Source organism: Salvelinus fontinalis, chromosome 35 (assembly GCF_029448725.1).
Source record: "Salvelinus fontinalis isolate EN_2023a chromosome 35, ASM2944872v1, whole genome shotgun sequence".
In the NCBI taxonomy this organism is placed as follows: Eukaryota; Metazoa; Chordata; class Actinopteri; order Salmoniformes; family Salmonidae; genus Salvelinus; species Salvelinus fontinalis.
Genome location: NC_074699.1, coordinates 24,957,644 through 24,977,173, shown reverse-complemented (window position 1 = coordinate 24,977,173; position 19,530 = coordinate 24,957,644). Strand labels below are relative to the sequence as shown.

Genomic DNA, 19,530 nt, shown 5'->3' with positions numbered 1-19,530 from the left:
AACAGCACTGGGGGATTGGGTTACCCTGCTGTTAGTATGGAGAACAGTGGGCTTTACTAGAGATCCTCCTCTTCACCATCAAAGTGCTTGTAGTTTGGCTCCAGGGGGAAACGCTTCAGATTCTGGTGCTGTATTGATGATGTAACTGATCACATCAGTGGGGACTGTAAACCGGACCGGAGGAGTCCAAATAAAACCACCAGGACCGTAAACTGGACACCCTCCCTGGCATGCCATGCACTTTCAGGGGTTTTCTTTGAGGGGTAGGGAGGGGAGGGAGAGAGGGAGGGAGGGAGGAAAGGATTGAGGGAGTTAGGGAGGGGTGTGCAGAAACAGGCAGAACGGTCTGGAACGAGGCACGCTCCAATTGAATCGAGTCTCCTTTTGAATGGCCTTCTCTCTCTTTTCATCTAGTTCTACTTAGAGGAGGGAGAGAGATTGATTCTTTGTCCTTCGGGATTACAATGTCACTTGTTTTAAGATAGCAGATGTTTTGATTACGGTGTTAGGGGCTTATCAGAAGTTTAAAGCTCAAGGCTCTGTGTTTATTTTCCAAACTCTCGTTTTTTCCCCTCTAGTCGTCCCGTGTTGTTGTTAAACTAATTCCGCTCAGGGAGAGGATTACTGTTATGTGAATCAAGCATTAAACTTGATAAACACAATTAGGGAATCAACTAGAGGCTTGTGACAATTAAAGCAAAATGTTGAAGTAAATCTGATCCGTAACAGAGCATGTGTTTCTTACATAACAGAGTCATCAAAGCTGTGTGAATGCGGCCATGGAAAGCCAGTGAGTTAAGAAGACAGAAAGGCAGAAACTGACGCTAAGCAGAGCTCTGTTCTGCCTGTTCTGTTCTGCCTGCATCTGCATCAATCAGCCACATCGACCGGCACTCGATTGGACTGTTGGGGGCTGTCTCCTTGACAATCACATCCACTTTTTATTCCTCCCCAATAGCAACAAATACGGTTTTATTTTAACGTCAGAGCCCAGGCTGAGTCTTACATATGGCTTTCTGTAATTATATAGGAGTGAATGGCAGCACAGCCATATGTTAGCAGCATGGGTAGCAGTCTATGAAATGACTTAATAAAATGGTGGTGACTGCTGTTGTTGGCCGAACACATGTTTCCGTGAAGAGGATATTTTTATATAGAGATAATCGGCATGGATTGGAGGAATTTTTATTAGTTTCTCTAATGGCTGTATTTCATCCAACCCAGTGACAACTCCAGACTCTAGGTCAGTATATTGGGGGTAGTGATTGGAGGTCTGCTCCCTGCCCACAGGGGCCAACTGACTGGGAGATTGTGATGACACAGGTGGGGGTCAGAGAGGTTTGGGGGGGGGGGGGGGGGCTGCCTTGCCATGCTGTGATGGAGTGTAGCTCTCTGGCTACAGTAACAGTTAGCTGTCATTGCCCATGCCCCAGCCCTCCAGCCCCCAGGCCCCATCCCCAACAGCCCCACGATCCTCCAGCCCTTCTGCCCTCAGAGCTCTCACACAGATCCAGGCCAGGTGGAAATTCCTGCTCTCTCACGAGGCTTCTGAGCTGCCGTGTATCTCCTGCGCATTGGGATGGCAGCAGTCCATGCATTCCTGAAAAATGGGGCTGGTACGGTGTGAGACGAAGTGACACACACATACGCAAGATAATAAATATTCCCTGAAAGGCTGAAATTTATCTTCACATGGTGCAGGTTAAAGAATGGAGCTCCCCAGATGAAATGGGGGGATGCTTTTAATCAGAAAAACCCTGTTAGGTCAATTACAATGTGTCTGTCTGTCCTCACATTCACAATAACACAATAACAATCCATACTTTATTACCTATGTTTATAATTATAACTCTGAGCTGGCATTGTTGCACCGTATGTTTAGCAGTGATATAAAGATCCCACTCATATGGGTTTCTGTGGAGACCATTGTTGGTTCACTCTTTTAATCCAGCAGCCTTAAACGCTCTCGTCATTGGCCAGGTCTGGTTCTACTTATCTAGCGCAGAGCTGCTTTTCCTCCTCCTGCTCCTGTGAAGGACCTCCACGTGACTTCCGCTGTCAACCCTACTCCTCCACCTCCCAACCCCCTCTCCCCCAATCCCCCAACCCCTACTCCTCCACCTCCCAACCCCCTCTCCCCCAATCCCCCAACCCCCTCTCCCCCAATCCCCCAACCCCCTCTCCCCCAATCCCCCAACCCCTACTCCTCCACCTCCCAACCCCCTCTCCCCCAATCCCCCAACCCCTACTCCTCCACCTCCCACCCCCCTCTCCCCCAATCCCCCAACCCCTACTCCTCCACCTCCCAAACCCCTCTCCCCCAATCCCCCAACCCCTACTCCTCCACCTCCCAACCCCCTCTCCCCCAATCCCCCAACCCCTACTCCTCCACCTCCCAACCCCCTCTCCCCCAATCCCCCAACCCCCTCTCCCCCAATCCCCCAACCCCTACTCCTCCACCTCCCAACCCCCTCTCCCCCAATCCCCCAACCCCTACTCCTCCACCTCCCAACCCCCTCTCCTCCACCTCCCAACCCCTACTCCTCCACCTCCCAACCCCCTCTCCCCCAATCCCCCAACCCCTACTCCTCCACCTCCCAACCCCCTCTCCTCCACCTCCCGACCCCTACTCCTCCACCTCCCAACCCCCTCTCCCCCAATCCCCCAACCCCTACTCCTACTCCTCCACCTCCCAATCCCTCTCCCCCAATCTCCCAACCCCTACTCCTACTCCACCAATCTCCCAATCCCTACTCCTCCACCTCCCAACCCCCTCTCCCCCAATCCCCCAACCCCTACTCCTCCACCTCCCAACCCCCTCTCCCCCAATCCCCCACCCCCCTCTCCCTCAATCTCCCAACCCCCTCTCCCCCAATCCCCCAACCCCTACTCCTCCACCTCCCAACCCCCTCTCCCCCAATCCCCCACCCCCCTCTCCCTCAATCTCCCAACCCCCTCTCCCCCAATCCCCCAACCCCTACTCCTCCACCTCCCAACCCCCTCTCCCCCAATCCCCCAACCCCTACTCCTACTCCTCCACCTCCCAACCCCCTCTCCCCCAATCCCCCAACCCCTACTCCTACTCCTCCACCTCCCAACCCCCTCTCCCCCAATCCCCCACCCCCCTCTCCCTCAATCTCCCAACCCCCTCTCCCCCAATCCCCCAACCCCTACTCCTCCACCTCCCAACCCCCTCTCCCCCCAATCCCCCAACCCCTACTCCTACTCCTCCACCTCCCAACCCCCTCTCCCCCAATCCCCCAAACCCTACTCCTCCACCTCCCAACCCCCTCTCCCCCAATCCCCCAACCCCTACTCCTCCACCTCCCAACCCCCTCTCCCCCAATCCCCTAACCCCTGCTCCCCCAATCCCCCAACCCCCTCTCCCCCAATCCCCCAACCCCTACTCCTCCACCTCCCAACCCCCTCTCCCCCAATCCCCTAACCCCTACTCCTCCACCTCCCAACCCCCTCTCCCCCAATCCCCCAACCCTTACTCCTCCACCTCCCACCCCCCCTCTCCCCCAATCCCCCAACCCCTACTCCTCCACCTACCAACCCCCTCTCCCCCAATCCCCCAACCCCTACTCCTCCACCTCCCACCCCCCTCTCCCCCAATCCCCCAACCCCTACTCCTCCACCTCCCACCCCCCTCTCCCCCAATCCCCCAACCCCTACTCCTCCACCTCCCAACCCCCTCTCCCCCAATCCCCAACCCCTACTCCTCCACCTCCCAACCCCCTCTCCCCCAATCCCCCAACTCCCTCTCCACCAATCCCCCAACCCCCTCTCCACCAATCTCCCAACCCCCTCTCCCCCAATCCCCCAACCCCCTCTCCACCAATCTCCCAACCCCTACTCCTCCACCTCCCAACCCCCAATCCCCCAACCCCTACTCCTCCACCTCCCAACCCCCTCTCCCCCCAACCCCTACTCCTCCACCTCCCAACCCCCCTCCCCCAATCTCCCAACCCCTACTCCTCCACCTCCCAACCCCCTCTCCCCAATCCCCCAACCCCTACTCCTCCACCTCCCAACCCCCTCTCCCCCAACCCCTACTCCTCCACCTCCCAACCCCCTCTCCCCCCAATCCCCCAACCCCTACTCCTCCACCTCCCAACCCCCTCTCCCCCAATCCCCCAACCCCTACTCCTCCACCTCCCAACCCCCTCTCCCCCCAATCCCCCAACCCCTACTCCTCCACCTCCCAACCCCCTCTCCCCCAATCCCCCAACCCCTACTCCTCCACCTCCCAACCCCCTCTCCCCCAATCCCCCAACCCCTACTCCTCCACCTCCCAACCCCCTCTCCCCCAATCCCCCAACCCCTACTCCTCCACCTCCCAACCCCCTCTCCCCCAATCCCCCCAACCCCCTCTCCCCCAATCCCCCAACCCCTACTCCTCCACCTCCCAACCCCCTCTCCCCAATCCCCCAACCCCTACTCCTCCACCTCCCAACCTCCTCTCCCCCAATCCCCCAACCCCTACTCCTCCACCTCCCAACCCCCTCTCCCCCAATCCCCCAACCCCTACTCCTCCACCTCCCACCCCCCTCTCCCCCAATCCCCCAACCCCTACTCCTCCACCTCCCACCCCCCTCTCCCCCAATCCCCCAACCCCTACTCCTCCACCTCCCACCCCCCTCTCCCCCAATCGCCCAACCCCTACTCCTCCACCTCCCAACCCCCTCTCCCCCAATCCCCCAACCCCTACTCCTCCACCTCCCAACCCCCTCTCCCCCAATCCCCCAACTCCCTCTCCACCAATCCCCCAACCCCCTCTCCACCAATCTCCCAACCCCCTCTCCCCCAATCCCCCAACCCCCTCTCCACCAATCTCCCAACCCCTACTCCTCCACCTCCCAACCCCCAATCCCCCAACCCCTACTCCTCCACCTCCCAACCCCCTCTCCCCCAACCCCTACTCCTCCACCTCCCAACCCCCTCTCCCCCAATCTCCCAACCCCTACTCCTCCACCTCCCAACCCCCTCTCCCCAATCCCCCAACCCCTACTCCTCCACCTCCCAACCCCCTCTCCCCCAACCCCTACTCCTCCACCTCCCAACCCCCTCTCCCCCAATCCCCCAACCCCTACTCCTCCACCTCCCAACCCCCTCTCCCCCAATCCCCCAACCCCTACTCCTCCACCTCCCAACCCCCTCTCCCCCAATCCCCCAACCCCTACTCCTCCACCTCCCAACCCCCTCTCCCCCAATCCCCCAACCCCTACTCCTCCACCTCCCAACCCCCTCTCCCCCAATCCCCCAACCCCTACTCCTCCACCTCCCAACCCCCTCTCCCCCAATCCCCCAACCCCTACTCCTCCACCTCCCAACCCCCTCTCCCCCAATCCCCCAACCCCCTCTCCCCCAATCCCCCAACCCCTACTCCTCCACCTCCCAACCCCCTCTCCCCAATCCCCCAACCCCTACTCCTCCACCTCCCAACCTCCTCTCCCCCAATCCCCCAACCCCTACTCCTCCACCTCCCAACCCCCTCTCCCCCAATCCCCCAACCCCTACTCCTCCACCTCCCACCCCCCTCTCCCCCAATCCCCCAACCCCTACTCCTCCACCTCCCACCCCCCTCTCCCCCAATCCCCCAACCCCTACTCCTCCACCTCCCACCCCCCTCTCCCCCAATCGCCCAACCCCTACTCCTCCACCTCCCAACCCCCTCTCCCCCAATCCCCCAACCCCTACTCCTCCACCTCCCAACCCCCTCTCCCCCAATCCCCCAACTCCCTCTCCACCAATCCCCCAACCCCCTCTCCACCAATCTCCCAACCCCCTCTCCCCCAATCCCCCAACCCCCTCTCCACCAATCTCCCAACCCCCTCTCCCCCAATCCCCCAACCCCCTCTCCACCAATCCCCCAACCCCTACTCCTCCACCTCCCAACCCCCTCTCCCCCAATCCCCCAACCCCTACTCCTCCACCTCCCAACCCCCTCTCCCCCAATCCCCCAACCCCTACTCCTACTCCTCCACCTCCCAATCCCTCTCCCCCAATCTCCCACCCCCTACTCCTACTCCACCAATCTCCCAATCCCTACTCCTCCACCTCCCAACCCCCTCTCCCCCAATCCCCCAACCCCTACTCCTCCACCTCCCAACCCCCTCTCCCCCAATCCCCCAACCCCTACTCCTACTCCTCCACCTCCCAATCCCTCTCCCCCAATCTCCCAACCCCTACTCCTACTCCACCAATCTCCCAATCCCTACTCCTCCACCTCCCAACCCCCTCTCCCCCAATCCCCCAACCCCTACTCCTCCACCTCCCAACCCCCTCTCCCCCAATCCCCCACCCCCCTCTCCCTCAATCTCCCAACCCCCTCTCCCCCAATCCCCCAACCCCTACTCCTCCACCTCCCAACCCCCTCTCCCCCAATCCCCCACCCCCCTCTCCCTCAATCTCCCAACCCCCTCTCCCCCAATCCCCCAACCCCTACTCCTCCACCTCCCAACCCCCTCTCCCCCAATCCCCCAACCCCTACTCCTACTCCTCCACCTCCAGGCTATTTAAATATTACATTTATTTATGTTACTACAAAAATACACAAAGTTACAAAAAAATCTCTAATGTAATACAGACATAATTATTTCCTCCCCATAATATTTTGCCCCCCATAGCATCTACCAAGAGCACAGAGTGTGCTGGTACTTGTTGTTTGGCTTTAAAGAAGTTCCATTGCCTTAGTTAAAAGAGAAAAGACCAGTGCCTTGTTGTCAGCCCTCACTTCAAAGTGGAAAAGGTTTCCTCACATGTGGTTTTAAATGGTGTGGAGGAACAGCAGGGGACTTCTAAGGGTTAAATGATAATAGCTGCAGACAGTTCCCAGATTAAAGATACTATTTAATTACACAAGGGCTAGCTAACCACCTCCACATCCTAGCCTGCCAGGCAGACACACTCCTATAAAGCACAGCAACACCACAACACAACAACTCACACATACTGTAGAACTTGTGTACATGTGTGTGGGTGTCTTTATATGTTTATATGTCCGTGCTTGTATTTGTGTGTGTATGTGTGTGTGTATCCTATGGGTTTGTGTTTATCAGTGTGTTATAGGTAAGTGTTAACATAGAGAAGGTGTAGAGAGAGCCTGAAGAGAAGCTCTACTCTCAGGGGCCTGGCTGGCTGGCTGACTGACTGACTGACTGACTGACTGACTGACTGACTGACTGACTGACTGACAGACAGACAGACAGACAGACAGACAGACAGACAGACACATGACCCTGCTCAAGAGCTAGTGAGGGCCTGATTCCTCTCATATGTGCAGGACAGGATCCCCAGGGCCGTAGAGCCGGCCTCCCTCCCTCCCTCTGCTGTGGTCATTTAACAGCAGTAGAGCTTGAAGAAGCATGACAGGCCCAGGGGTCCAGGGTCCAGGGCCCAGGGGCTAGACAGGCCAGGGCCCCAATAGAGGGTTTATCAGTAGCAGCTTCCTTTCTCACTTGATATATATTTTGAAGGTATGACTAGGGAACTTTCAATAAATTCCCTGGTTGACACAAAAGCTTCCTTTACACAATCAAACCTTTTTTTGACAGTGTATGCTTTTAAAGGCTCAAATTGGCATACAGTTGAAGTTACACACGTGTGTCTGTCTCAAGGTAGAATTCATTCCATTACATGCAAATACTCATTGAGCTGTAATTTGATAATCTTTTTTCTTCCTCACTATTATCATTGATGAACAGAATACGCCACCAATTCCTGAATACATAATTTGCTTTTATTAACCTACCAGTCTTACGCTGTCTCTCTGAGTCTGTTTTTGAAATCCCACATGAACACATTAGAAAGAATAGCAGCCTGTTTAGAGATTTTCAGGATGCAGCTCCATGTCCCAGTGTTGCAAAGCTCTGATAGAATTCACAGGGGAAGCTCTATAAAAGCGGGTCCTGTCTGCCCAGGCAATAGGGACCTCCTAATTAAACACAGAGCCCTTTGTGTCACACACATTGGTTTTTGAATGAAGGCAACAATCCCTCTCCCCTCTATATGGGCACAGAGAGATGCCTCTGTCTGCCTGCCTGTCGGTCTGTCTGTCTGTCTGTCGGTCTGTAAGGTGCTACTGCTGCTATGCTAGTCAGTGTGCAGGTGAGCCGCTCCAGTCCTACTGCAGCACAGTGCGGCTCTCCTATGTGTGTGTCTCTGGGTCACACACACATTCCTTGAACATGAGTCGGTTTTGACTTCTAACCTATAGTGGAACATACAGGAGATTATCAGGGCAAATGCAAGAGTGGGAGTCATTGACTACAGTTTGTAGATATCCACCCCCAGCCCAAGTGGTCCATTTCTGCCCGGTGCCATAGTCTTTAAAGGTCACCCTGGCTCCTGCTCGGTTTTCATTATTTACAGTCATTGTAATAAAGTTCCTTGCCTGTCACACCCTATCTAAAGATCATGTGACACAAGCCAATACAGTAATTCCCACAATTTACTGGCTCACTGTATTTTTATTGATGTTTTATTTAACCTTTATTTAACTAGGCAAGTCAGTTAAGAACAATTCTTATTTACCATGACAACCTAGCCCCGGCCAAACCCTCCCCCAACCCGGGACGACGCTGGGCCAATTGTGCACCGCCATATGGAACTCCCGATCATGGCCAATTGTGATACAGTCTGGGATCGAACCAGGGTCTGTAATGATACCTCTTGCACTGAGAGGCAGTGCCTTAGACCGCTGCGCCACTCAGGAGCCTGTACTGTACTGTAGTCTACACACAATATGCTTTGCCCTTGTAATCCAATGAACAGTAATTGCGCCCAACATTTTATTTGGTTAACATTTTAGCGAGAACAAAGCACACTGCTACCATATAATGAGGAATCATTTCAAATGAACTTTAGATAAACACAAGGGTGGCTGCTAATTGAACAAAGATAATGGCTCCTAATTTCTGCCTCTCAGATGTTTCTGTTGTTTTCCAGGGCGCAAATTATCTTCTAAGAGTCTCTTATTAATGCATTGGCAAAACGCATCAAAATAGACATTGTTAAAGGGAATGTGTAAGTTCCCCAATTAGCCCAGCCAGATCAACTACTAGCATTATAGCAAGAGAATAATAGAGCAGGGAGTGATAGCGAGTTTCCAGACGGTGTTAGCTAGGCTGGCAGTAGTGGGATTATTCGGGGGCCCTAACGGTCTCATCATATCAGCTTGGCTTGAGCCCAGGGAGGGAGATAGCTCTATAGATCCAGCCCTACATAACATGCTTGCCCACCAGTTAAAGGAGACTGTTAGCTGATGAAGATGTGCACATGCAAGACTAGAGATAAAAGAAAGCATTGACCCAACTCATTAGCCCCTGTGATTTAATATATTGACACTTGGATGCAAATAATTCCATTTAGTGGCCTGTGTTGGGAGGGGGGAGGGATCAATTTAATTAGTTATGAAATGTGACTTCTTGTCATGAAGCAGAAGAAACGCTGACGTTAAATAAAGTCGTGTGCAATATGAACAATAAAGCTTTCGCGCCCCTGTTAAAAGTTAATGATGCACAAAAAGGGCTTAATAGATACATTTACATTTAAGTCATTTAGCAGACGCTCTTATCCAACCTCAGCAATGGCTGTGATGGCTTGGAAATTAAGCTAAGTGGACGAACAGCAAGACTAGTAATGTCGCTGGCCTGTTAAAACAAATTCACACATTATGAATATAAACAGTGCAGGCTATCTGGGACGATTCGTTCTGTAGGTTTTGTCGACGTACATCTGCCTTGCCGCTGAAAGACTCTTCCGGCTTCCTTTTCTTCGTGAGGTCAGGGTTAAGGTACACACAGAGAGTGGGGATATTGAATGGACTTATTATTGCATTAGGCTCCATTTCCTCTGACACTGGGCCCTAGCTTGTGAATGGCAAACTGTAGAGAGTGTAAACGTTGAAAGATACACATCCCCAGTACTTACACGATGTGATGGGTTCATAGAAGCTGTCTGCCTGGCACACAAAGGCACATTTGTGTGGTGAACATATGCTAGGAACACACATGTTTTTGTTGGTGATGTAAGCATGTACATAAAGACACCTCCATTATTAATGTTAATGACACAACATCTCCTAGCGGTCTTGTAATTATCAGCAGGGCAGCGCAGCGTCTTTGTGTTCCCACACCTCGCCCGTTTAGGCTGCGTTAATGAACTGCCTGAATCTTGACAAGGGCTGTCACATGAACAGTTGTAATGTGTAAAGTCACACCTGAGTGTCTGCCTTAAATTAGTCACCTGAGGGGATTCCAAACAAGCACTGGGATTTAGTAATTTATGCCAGGACCCTGCAGCCTCTCATAGTAGCTCAATGCTAGTGATAACAGTAATCAACACAAGACAACAGATCACTGGAGCTGTAGTGCATCTCATCAGGCATTAGGGAACCTAGTGAGCTCTGTGATAAGACAATACTGTTAAATACACTTCATAACCCTAACAGGAGCACTTTACAGCTCATTATTGATAGTGAAACGAGGCCAACTGTAGCTATGATACATAAAGCCGTACTCTATGACCTCTGAATATCATTATAAAGCACCTGTTTACAACTCTATTGCTCCCCATAATCCTTTCCTGCATGAAGGTGGCCAGTCGCCTTATCCTTGGCACTCATTGGACCCCGTGCTCTGAAGGAAAATATCAGTTGACGGAGAACACATCCTCCAGTGTGAAGTTGACTTAGTTTCCTCTTCCTCTCCCTCTCCGCTCGGCCAGTGTTTTCCCTGCTAATGTTGAGCAAACTGTTTTGTCTTTGCATTGGCTCTGCACAGCCCTCGGCCTCCACAGTGGGCACACTCACAGGGAGAGGGCTGCATTAATAGGATCTAGTGTGTGCGGCCAGCCGGCAGGGAGAAAGGGGGCCCGTGTTTTCTTAGGGCCGGGGTGGCAAAGCAAAGCATTCAGCCCATGGAGGCAAAAAAATACCCTTTTTGTTTTTGGGCGGAGGAGAGTCCAAGCATTCCCTATGGAACACAATGAATGGCCCATTCTGTCCTGCACCGTTATTCAGACACAGAATTCTTTTGTTTTTTTAGGTATTTTTTTTCTCCAGAATTATTCTTGCCCGTCACTCGGTGTGCACATGACATTTGAGCGCGTTTTAAAGTCTCGGCACACTCATGTGCCTGTAATAAAGTGGTCCCTCGCAACAATCGTGCTTTCTGCCGGACAACAGAGCCCACTCTGTTGTTTTCCCAAGCCACAGCAGCTTAGAGGCAATTGTGAAGACAGAGGCTCAGTCTATGTGCAGAGCGGAGGGAGCAAAGGACAGGAAGAAGGGGAAGTCCTCCCCTGCTCCTCCAGCCCCCTCTTGAACAGCCTCCAGCCCAGAGGCCAGCCAGCCGCCGTGTGGACAATGCCATTATTAGATTAGGGGTGGTCCAACGCCAGCCAGCCAGCCAGCTCTCTGTCCCACCACCAGACACACTGCAGTCTCTTATTAACTCACTCCAGTCTCCCACCCAGTCTCCACAATGGTGAGGTTGTTAGAATTGTTTTGTGTTCTTTCATCTTCACAGAAACAGTAAATGTTTAAAATAAAAATATAAATCATATGTTGGTTTTAAATAAACCCGAATTACATGAGAAAATGTCCGAAAAATGACTGTACATCAGAAGTATATTTTTGCAAGGGATGATTTACACATGAAAAGTATCAGAAGAGAAATAATTCAACATAAAATGCTATGTGGAGAGCATGTGTTTCTGCCCCTCGGAGATTGGTCTTTCCTAACAGTATGTTGAGGGATTGGAGGATTTCACAGGCATATGCCAATAGTTTTTCACATTTTCTCCTACGCTTCACATGTTCATACCCTTCTATTCCTGACATCCCCCCAGCCTGTTCACCGTGGTTATGTTGGGCTCTCTGACTAGGCCGTGTCCGACCTCTTTTACAACTCCACCCGCCCCCCTGCAGTGAGGGTCAGAGGCATTCTGCTTATTCCCAATCCCATAGAGGCGGGATGTATACGCAGGATAATGATGCCAGGCACAGACTCACTTGTGGGTTTGTTTATGTCTGTTTGCATCTTTCCTGTCATTACCCATGCAGTTTGAGGGAGTCCCCATGGATTTGACCAGTTTACTGCAAACCTTTTGAATTTCATGACCAGACCATGCCAGAATATGATTTTTCCCCTTCTATTTCATTGTGTGCCTAACAAAAAACATCCACACAGATCTCCTGTTTTCTGGAAATGTAACATTGTAGAGGTGGTAGTAATGTAAGAATGTGGTTCTGGAATAGTAGGACATTTATTTGGGAGAGGGGATAGTGTGGGTGTGTACTTGTGTGTGTGCACCTGTGTGTGCGAGAGAGAGAGTATCATGAAGCAGCTTTTGTACATAACATTTCAACCCCAAGGCCTATCTTTGATATTTTATATTCAATACAAATCAAATTACTTTAAATATTTACAAACTTAAATTACATTTAAGGTATTTGAGACTCATTTGCATTAAAGTACAGGATTTCTGTTGAATCTACATTGATCACTATTCTCAGGGGAGTAGCTTCATTCTTCTGCTTTGTACTCTTAACATGTTAATGCTTCAACCAATTTACTGAACATCAGTAGCATTCACCAACATACTGGTATGCTGCATCATATTATATTCTGAACATCAGTAACATTCACCAACATACTGGTATGCTGCATCATATTCTATTCTGAACATCAGTAACATTCACCAACATACTGGTATGCTGCATCATATTCTATTCTGAACATCAGTAACATTCACCAACATACTGGTATGCTGCATCATATTCTATTCTTATCTTCAGCATTATGGTTGGAAAGTCTCATATTACTTTTTCTATCATAACCTAAACATCACACTTCTAAATGTCCTATAATTGTTTAGGTATAACCTTTAGTGTACTGACATACTGTATGAATGGTTTCCAGTGTGGCATACAGTACAGTAGAGTACAGCAGCCTCCAGTCAGTGCAGAGTTCTTGAGCCAGCCTGGAACCAGGGGAAGTCAGGGGGAGGGAAGGGGCTGGGCTGGAGGGTGCTGTCTGCCCTGCTTTTTAACAGCAGCAGACTTAATATAGACATATTGGAATGGCTCCCTTCCAAGAGAGCTTGTTTTACTGTGTAAGGAATTAGTGGAACAAGAAGTCATCTATTGGTTATTCCCCAGACGGCCCGACCTCACCCCAGTGTCGGATTCCTCTGCACCTTACCCTGCTCTCTGCTGCAGATAGACTGGAGGGAGAGTGGACACTACCCCCCTCCCCTACCCTCCAGACAGTCCCTGTTGTCAAAGAGCAGCGGTGTAGCGTACACGTATTATTAGTCAGGCTCTTGCTCAGACGCCTCTCCAGCAGAATAGAGAATGACTTGTGTCCTTTGGCAGACGATGTTAATCTTTTTCCTGCTGGCTAAATGTGAGGTCTAAGGGTCTGAGGGAAGGGGGAGACGGGTCACAGTCATGTCCAGGACAACGACCTTTTGTTGCTGACCTGTACCTCTGTAGTAGATTGGGATCACATTTCAGAGGGAACAATGTTCTCTAGTCTGGGAGGCAGGTGGAGAGGAGGGAGGTGGAGACCTGGCCTTAATACCAGCTAGCCACAAGGCTGAGGGATCAAAGTCTGGCTCAGCGCTATCGATCCACTGGCCTGATTACCATCACACACCAAACAGAGCACAATGTCTGGGACTCTGATAACACAACTACACTGGACTATGTGTGTGTGTGGGTGGGTGTGTGCGTGTGTGCGCACCCTTTTGTGCTGTCACATTGTGTCTTTGTGAGTGTGTGGGTGCCCGTGACTCTGTGCGTGTCAGAGCCTGTGTTGGATTAGTGCGTAAAGCTGTAGTGCGGTCACACTGGAGGAGTGCGGTTAACTGATAAATGACCTGTGATGTGGGAGTAATGTGTGCTTGGGGATCTCTGGGATTGTTTTATGAATTGACCTCTCTAGAACAAAGTAATGCACAGACTCTAGAGCACATGAGTGGTTCCATTCAGTGAGTTTCCTCCTGGTTGGGCTCCAGAAAGCACTCGCCCAGCCCTCTCTCTCTCTCCGCAGCAGCAGCAGCACAGTAGCACAGAAGCAGGCCGGGTGTTGAGTTCACATGGCCGTCTGGTGTCAGTTACAGTGCTTTCTGTGGGGATGAAGCCAGGGCTGCCAGCTTCCTGTAGATCACTTTAGCTCCTAAGGTGCTTTCCACTCACAGGTGTTTGGTGTGTGACTCAGTAGAAAGTAGGGGGGAACGCCGTGTCAACTATCAGCACTTACAGTAACAGCTGGAGCCATTCCTCTCTGGGTCAAATTATATCAACCCAATGTATTTTCTAACTCCTCAGGTAAGATGTGAAAAGTGGGGTTGCTGGAATTGTGGCAGAACGGCTGGCAGAAATAGTGTAGGTTTAATAAGCACATTTAGACTCCCTGTTTGTGATTTCTAGCAAATGTTTTGCCTAATTGTCCATTTAGCTTTATAATGTAACACTGCACAAGTCATGTTATTAGACTGATATACTCTGGGTGACTCTCTTGAAATCAAATGAATAAAGATGAAACCTCACATACAGGTTTGATATTCCTCCAAACACATCTGGGTAGCACGTCAGAGGGTGTCAGTCAGCTACCGCTTAGACATTTCACCTGAGACTCCCACTGTGCTTCTCATCAGCTCCAAACTTTTAAAACACAGTGAGACAAAATCACACTTTTTTTTCTTTCTTTTTCTGTCTTCTGTCTCATCTTGTCAACATTGAGGGAATTTGGACATGTTAAAACAACTTCCCTCCCCCTGAAGAGGACAGCATCCCAGTGACGCTTGGTGAGGATCAGACTGTGCTAGTATTTGGGAGTGCGGGTGGCCTGCTGTGCTGGGTCGGTAGTGCTGCAGGGTGTCTCCTGGGCCCTGTTTAAAGAACGCTACAGACAGTGAGGAGCATAGGTGCTGACAAGGGCCCTATTGATCACAATAATGGCTTGTACATCTCCATTTGCACCTGTGTGTGTGTGTGTGTGTGTGTGGTGTGTGGTGTGTGGTGTGTGGTGTGTGGTGTGTGTGTGTGTGTGTGTGTGTGTGTGTGTGTGTGTGTGTGTGTGTGTGTGTGTGTGTGTGTGTGTGTGTGTGTGTGTGTGTGTGTGTGTGTGTGTGTGTGTGTGTGTGTGTGTGTGTGTGTGTGTGTGTGTGTGTGAGTGATAGGAGAGAAGAGCAGTGCTCTCTCTCATGTCTGCCCTGTCTCTTACTCTGAGTGTGTCTAATGGTAATCTGACCATGGTCAATCCCAGGCCTTTGGCTGGCTCTGCTCTCTGCACTGGCTGACCCCGGGATTTGCTGCTGCTGTACACCATTACAACACTGTAGTGCTGATGTCAATGCTTCCACTAATGACATTGATTCAGTTAGAATGAATCTCACTGTATACTCAAGCTGGTTTTACACACTTTATTTTCAGTCATCTTTTATTATATTCACAGATATTTTTGAGTTATTTTTTAAATTCTATTTATTTATCTTGTTCACAGTGTTAAATCTAATTAAAACTGAGAGTTAGTGCCATTTCTCATTATGCCAGCACATCGTTGAGAGTGAAACAGATTGCACTCTGTACTGGTACAGACTTCATCAGGTCATCTGAATTGATGATACATGTTGCAAGGCGGTTGAGAGGCCTCTCTCACCCCTGGAAACCTCTGTTGGTGCGTGTGCTGGCAGAGGGAGCAGCCCCAGCCAACTATCTGTCTGACTGATCACTACAGATGCTCTTCCTCAAGTATTCCGAGTCCGATCCTCAGTGCCGAGTCTTCTGGGACTAACAATAGCACCTGTTCCTCATAAGATAGCCCATTCATGTATCTTTAATGAAGCTTTGGGGCAGATGGTGTGAAATGGTATTATCCAGTGCTTAGCAGTGCTAAGACAAAGAGGGAGCAGTGCCAGCGTAACAATGAGTGGGGAGGACGCGGCCCAGGTGCTCTGCTCACATCTGCTCCACTTCATTCTATCAGACTCCTCAAGATCATCCTGGCAATAGAAATATTTTGGGCGCCCAGTTGATAGGTTAATGAACATGAGGGTAATTCTTTCAGGGTCTGGGTGTTGCCACAAAGTGTGGAGAAACTGACATACACACACACACACACACACACACACTGAAATGGAGGTCTTTTGTCTGGGAGCTGATCTGTAATTTATCAACAATGTATTCTCATAACTGGCATTCTTCTGATGCTTTTTTGACGGTTGTTTCCAGTCAATGGAAAACGAGAGTGATAATGTGTAAATTGATAAATGCATTGTCTGCTGAACTACCGTGCCATGTGTTAATTGACAGGCTGAAGGCTAGACTTCCACTATTAGCTGGCCCTTTGAAGCTTCTCCAGATTTGATTTCCCTTTCTCTGACATTAGCAGAGTAAATGAAAGTTTAATGCACAGTGCTCATTACTGTAAATCACAACCATTCAAACCCAATGCACTTATTTTCCCCGATACACATTTACATTTCCTCTTGTCTGGGTAAATCTCTTTATTGTGATATCTATTCATTAAAAACACAGTGCTGTCACTGGAGAGATTTCCCTTTTCATTTACAGCTTTGTTTGTAGGCAACATTCAGAATATTTGATGAGTTTAGCTATTGTCTGATTCACACTGTATTTTCTTGATATAGATTTTCACTCTGATTCCAATTATATGGCATCAGATATCTGAACAGAATCTCCTTCTGCTCCTAGAGTGATCTCTACAGTAATTAGTGTCGACATGCCGAAACACATTTATTTCAGTCTTTTGTATGAACAAATGTCTGATTTCATTAAACAACTAAACTGATGATATTACTGTTTGAAACAATGATGACAGGGAATAGTTAAGATAAATATTTATCAGTGATATAAGCCGCTCATAGCTATGGAGTAATAGAATTATGATTAAATGTGTTGAATCTGTGAAGCTCAGTGTATTCAGCTTATTACAATAATAGTTCCACTTACGTTGCACATTTGGAGCAGCTGTTTCAGTGTAACACCCTGGCTTTAGCCTGATTCGTTTTGTTAGTTTAATGCGAGTAAGGTTAATTGCAATTATGTATGTGACTGACCTTAATAGCCTTCCTGAGGGTAGACTGACATACCGGGAGGTAGAGAGTCTTTCTCTGCACTGTGAGTGCAGTACATACTTCATCTGGTTTTATAGAACGAATACTCCAACACAGGGCAGGCCCTGTTCCCCAGTGTACCCCTTCACCTGTCGCTGGCTCTAACTCATGTTGGGACATTAATTATTGCATTTTTCCATATGTTCTATACATGTGGGGCCAAGGGCCATCTTTCATCCCCTCTGCCTAGAAACCTGGAACACCAATCCCACAAATGTTTTATTTATTATTTAAGGTCATTTCCACCAGTCTCCCAGGTCATTGACTTTTCTCCAGCCACAGCACATTTTACGGAAATACTTTTCAGATTATAGGAAAGAAAAATGGAAATGACATGCTTCTCCAATCCTTTTCTAATGTACTTTCTGTACTTGCACTTTGTTGAAAAGCTCCGTAGACAGAAAGTGTTATTTATTTAGTTTTCAGTGTACCTCTGCACCTCTGGCCAGATCGATAGAGTGGTCCTGAGGATATAAAGCGGTGGGGAACGGGCCCTGCTGCACCAGATCAGGGCACACAGGGGGAGCAGACAGAGATCATAAGCAGACCTCAGCTAGAACGTGGGGGAAAAGTCATTGCTCAAAGCAGGTTGATTTCATGCCCCAATGCTGCGGGAGTAATTGCACCCAGACCTGTTTTATTGCGAGTTGATTTTAAAGAGGGATGAATGGAGAAACATTCTGTAAAGTGTTTATTTTGGGGGCTGACCTTTATTAACCCGTTTTCCAGGCGGGTTCCCCTGAGGTGGGCTGGCCCGGTGCTAGATTAACCCTCACAGGCCCAACACAGCCTGGCTGCTCCCTATCACCGGCAGGCAGGAAGCAGAGGATCACAGTCAGATTGGGCTCTGCTTCAGCTCTCAGCATGTGTCTCATTCTGAAGCCCCCCCCCACACACTACACTGCCTCTAAGAGACATTAACAACACACACACACACACACACACACACACACACACACACACACACACACACACACACACACACACACACACACACACACACACACACACACACACACACACACACACACACACACACAAAAACACTTACACAAACAAACAGACTTACACACACACACAAACACTTACACAAACAAACAGACTTACACACACGCACACACACACACACACACAGCGAGAGTCAGCTTCAGCGTGGACAGTGAAGGTTAATAATGTCAGACTGAAATAGTTTAGACACTTTGAGAGGCAGTGTAGGATATGTGGGGGGCAGGGCATGGCTCTGGACGTTAAGATGAAATATCACAAACAGACAGCGGCTGAAAGCCGGTTGCTGTAAATTACCGGATCGCCTGGGCTTTTATCGTCTGTAGAAATGATCCTCCAAAAGTATGAGATAGAGGCTGTATATCTGAGCTCATCTTCCCTGTCAGTCAGGGCAGCAGGTTGTTTGTGTGAGGGTGTCCCTGTCTGTTTGTACATGTCCCTATGAAGCGTTATGGTTCAACCTCCCATCTCACCACACCACCGACACTACAGCGAACAGACTGGGGACATTTTGTTGATCCATTACCATACCAGTCTGTATCTGTCACCATCAGTCATCCCACTCACCGTACACACGCCGTACACACACCATACACACCACACAGCCCTCTACAGGTGCTCAAATACATCATGTAACCTCAATTCCCGTCCTTTGCCTCCCACGTGTCATACCCTCTAGGCGGGGGGGACGACAATGCGCGTGCAGCAGGGTCCTTTGATGTTCCTATGTGAAATAGTGTTGGAGGGATTAGGAACAGACACGGCCGGGCCAGGTATTGTGTGAGCACACGAGGGCCATCAGAGCCGCAGAGCCCCCTGTCAGGACGTGTTAGGCCAGGCTGTGATCTGCTCTGTGCTCCCCTCTCCTCTCCCCCTGCCTGCCTGCCTCAGTGTACTGCTCTGTGCTCTCCTCTCCTCTCCCCCTGCCTGCCTGCCTGCCTGCCTCAGTGTACTGCTCTGTGTCTGCAGCTCAGCTAGGCCTCTGTCTGATCTCAGCTTCTCTCTCTGTTCAGCAGGTCCAGGGTCACATGCCTCCGCTCATGATCCCTATTTTTCCACACGACCAACGAACCCTGGCAGCAGCCGCCGCAGCCCAGCAGGGCTTTCTCTTCCCACCGGGAATCTCTTACAAGCCAGGTATGCTCCTCTCTTTCTCTCTCTGTTGTTTCTTCCTGTGTCTCTGTCTGTCCTGTTCTCTGTCTACTTCTCAATGTTATGTACATGCAGTTCTCCTCCTCACAGACACAGGTTCATTTTAACAGCATGGGTCATCTTATTGATGAAGGACCTTTCCCAATATATTCTATCCCACATTTATTATGGTTATATATTGCATACATTTACTTGCAATGTATTTTATGTCACTAATGCTCA

The 19,530-nt window shown here is 50.0% G+C and overlaps 1 protein-coding gene across 13 annotated transcripts in view; it reads left to right on the top strand.

Annotated features, from left to right (window-relative positions):
* Positions 1-19,530, top strand: part of LOC129834602 (transcription factor SOX-6-like) — a 159,705-nt gene that overhangs the window by 134,933 nt on the left and 5,242 nt on the right. For 10 of the 13 annotated variants that reach the window (XM_055899741.1, XM_055899730.1, XM_055899733.1 and 7 more), the window contains one exon: positions 19,170-19,293. In XM_055899741.1, coding sequence (XP_055755716.1) covers positions 19,170-19,293 — 124 coding nt within the window. The remainder of the gene's footprint in view (positions 1-19,169; positions 19,294-19,530) is intronic. The other 3 variants (XM_055899732.1, XM_055899734.1, XM_055899740.1) reach the window with 1 other exon arrangement.